At 39.1% G+C, this 2,459-nt stretch overlaps 1 protein-coding gene across 1 annotated transcript; it reads right to left on the reverse strand.

The window, feature by feature from the left end:
- LOC131008058 (uncharacterized) lies at positions 1–2,459 on the reverse strand. The gene is made up of 3 exons (XM_057934960.1): positions 2,053–2,459; positions 1,725–1,971; positions 1–222 (listed from the first exon to the last, which is right to left on the reverse strand). The coding sequence occupies exons 1-3, from the start codon at positions 2,457–2,459 to the stop codon at positions 1–3; spliced, it is 876 nt and encodes a 291-aa protein (XP_057790943.1).

Raw genomic sequence — 2,459 nt, forward strand, 5'->3', positions numbered from 1 at the left:
TCAGCAGCCGCATTCCCTTCGCGAACGGTGGAAAGAAATCAAAATCTCATGAATAGCTCTCAGCGTATCTCCCAAATAAGACATATCGTTTTCCCTCTTGATCAACAACCAATAGAGGAGTTGGCTATCAGTTTCGAAGATAACATCCGAAACACCTCGTTCCTGGCAAAGGCGAAGACATTCCAACATAGCAATGGCTTCTCCCTCAATGACCGAGAAAGCCTGGTAACACTCATATTTTCATGGTTTTTAATGTTCATATGATGTTAATTTTATAGGAAATTGAGTGTTGGATGATTGTTTTGTGCTTAATTTGCTTTATCTTGTGAAACATGATTCTTACTCGAACTTTGAAGGAATTTTTAGATTTATTGAGTTCGAATTTGGAACAATGTTCTGAAATAAAAGTTGTAGATCGTCTCGATACGAGTTCGTGAGAGTAAACGGATCATAAATCGGAGTTCGGACGAGAAAGTTATGGCAGAAACAAAAATATCGCGCGTAGCAGTCAAAAACGGCAGTCAACGACTTTGACCGCCGAAAATGGGCATTTTGAAGAAGAAATTCGGTGACCTAAACGGAGACCGCCGAGTTGGTCGCCGAAATCTCTGTTTCAGTTTTGCACTGCAAGTTTTAAATTCGGCGAGCGCCGAATTTGGTCATTTTTCAGCACAAAAATGGCGGTCAACTCAGCGACCGCCGAATTGACCGCCGAATTGGGCGGTTTTGCGAGATTTTCCGATTTTTAGAGTTCTTCTGGGTTCCAAACACTGTATTTTACCCTGACATTATAAATAGGTCTTCTTTTGACCTATTTTGGGTTCCTTTTTCATTCCCAACTTTTATTTTTCAATTTCATAGCTTTAGAATTTATTTTTTTCCAGTATTTACTGCTTGGATTGGATTTCCACAAGATTGAAGATTCAAGCTGCTACAATCGTTCTACTTTTGGTTTTATATAATTTAGTTTTTACAATTGCTTTCTTATTTATTATGTTTATGTTTTCTTTTGCGATGTTTGGCTAGTTCTTTAATCTGAACCTAGGGTTTGTACATAGCTGATTAATTATGTGTGTATGATTTATTGATATCAATTTACCTTCCAACTTGTGATTCATGATTCCTGGTGCTTAATTTCTTGTGAATTATTTGGCCAATAATTTACATGTTTAGCTGTTTAGTTTGAGTCTTGAATGCGATAATTGGTCAGCCGATTCAAGAATGCATGTTATAGTAGTAGCCTTGACACTTGAATGGGATAGGTGAAACTATAGGGAGCTATTCTTTGTGTACGCTTGGGAGTTAATTTATTCCTTGGAGTCTTGAATGTGAAGGGGGGTAAATTAATCTACTTTCATAGGTGTTCGTTAGAGAAGCTTGTGAAAAGTTCTGTGATCTCTCATCAGGATTGGATTAAATTGGTAATTGAATCTATAGATTAAATGCATGTAATTAATTAGTAAAAGTACATCCCTAGGGTCAGAGTTTGTTTTATTATTTGAGTTTTTATCCTATTTTATTTGCTTTGTTTAGATTTTAGTTTTATTCTTCATTCTTATTTAAGTTTGCCTGAATATTACTAGAGTTTATTTAGGATTACTTAGAGTGATTCGTTATAATAGTCCATGTGGATACGATACTCGACCTGCTATTTATGTGCTACGATTACACTGTTTAGTTGTAGTTATTGTTGTTAAGAAATTAGCGATCAAAGCCCCCCTCACAAAACCGAATCTGCAACCCTTGATATCATCATCTTTATCGCGAAGCACCACCCCTATACCAAAACCCTTACCAACACTCAACGCCGCATCACTCGAGGCCTTCAACTGTCCCAGGCGACAGAAATCAACTGAGAGAGGAAGCTGGTTCGGCAACGATTCCCGCAGAGGTGTCGACCATAAAGCTCTAGATGCAATCGCCAAGCAATCCAAATGGGAAATATCTTTCTGCTGGAAGATCAGAAGGTTCCTGGCAAACCAGATGGACCAAGTTAAAGTAGCGAAAAAGGAGTGGACTTCCCGATGGGTAGAGTTTCTGATTTTTCCAAACCAATCCATCATCGAACAGTCCCCATTCGGCGGTTGAAGTCTGAGAGGCGAAACTCTCCATAAAACCTCTGACCATGCACAATCCCGAAGCACATGCTCCATGGTTTCCTCATGAGTTCCACACCGCCTACAACAAGGATCAATATCCACATTCCGTCTCCGCAGCGCCATAGCCGTCGGGATTGCATTAGCTAAACATTTCCACATAAAAAGTTTAACCTTAGGGATCACATCTAAACCCCAAATCCAGTTCCATAAAACACTCCCTTCCGAGGAAGTGGATGCTTCATTTCTTTGACGAATTTTCATCGCAAGCTTGTATCTAGATTTCACTGTGTACATATTCAGTTTTTCCCCAGGCCAAAACGGCTTATCTCTATTATTAAGATTACTCCGAAGCTGCGCCAT

Source organism: Salvia miltiorrhiza, chromosome 2 (genome assembly GCF_028751815.1).
Source record: "Salvia miltiorrhiza cultivar Shanhuang (shh) chromosome 2, IMPLAD_Smil_shh, whole genome shotgun sequence".
In the NCBI taxonomy this organism is placed as follows: domain Eukaryota; kingdom Viridiplantae; phylum Streptophyta; class Magnoliopsida; order Lamiales; family Lamiaceae; genus Salvia; species Salvia miltiorrhiza.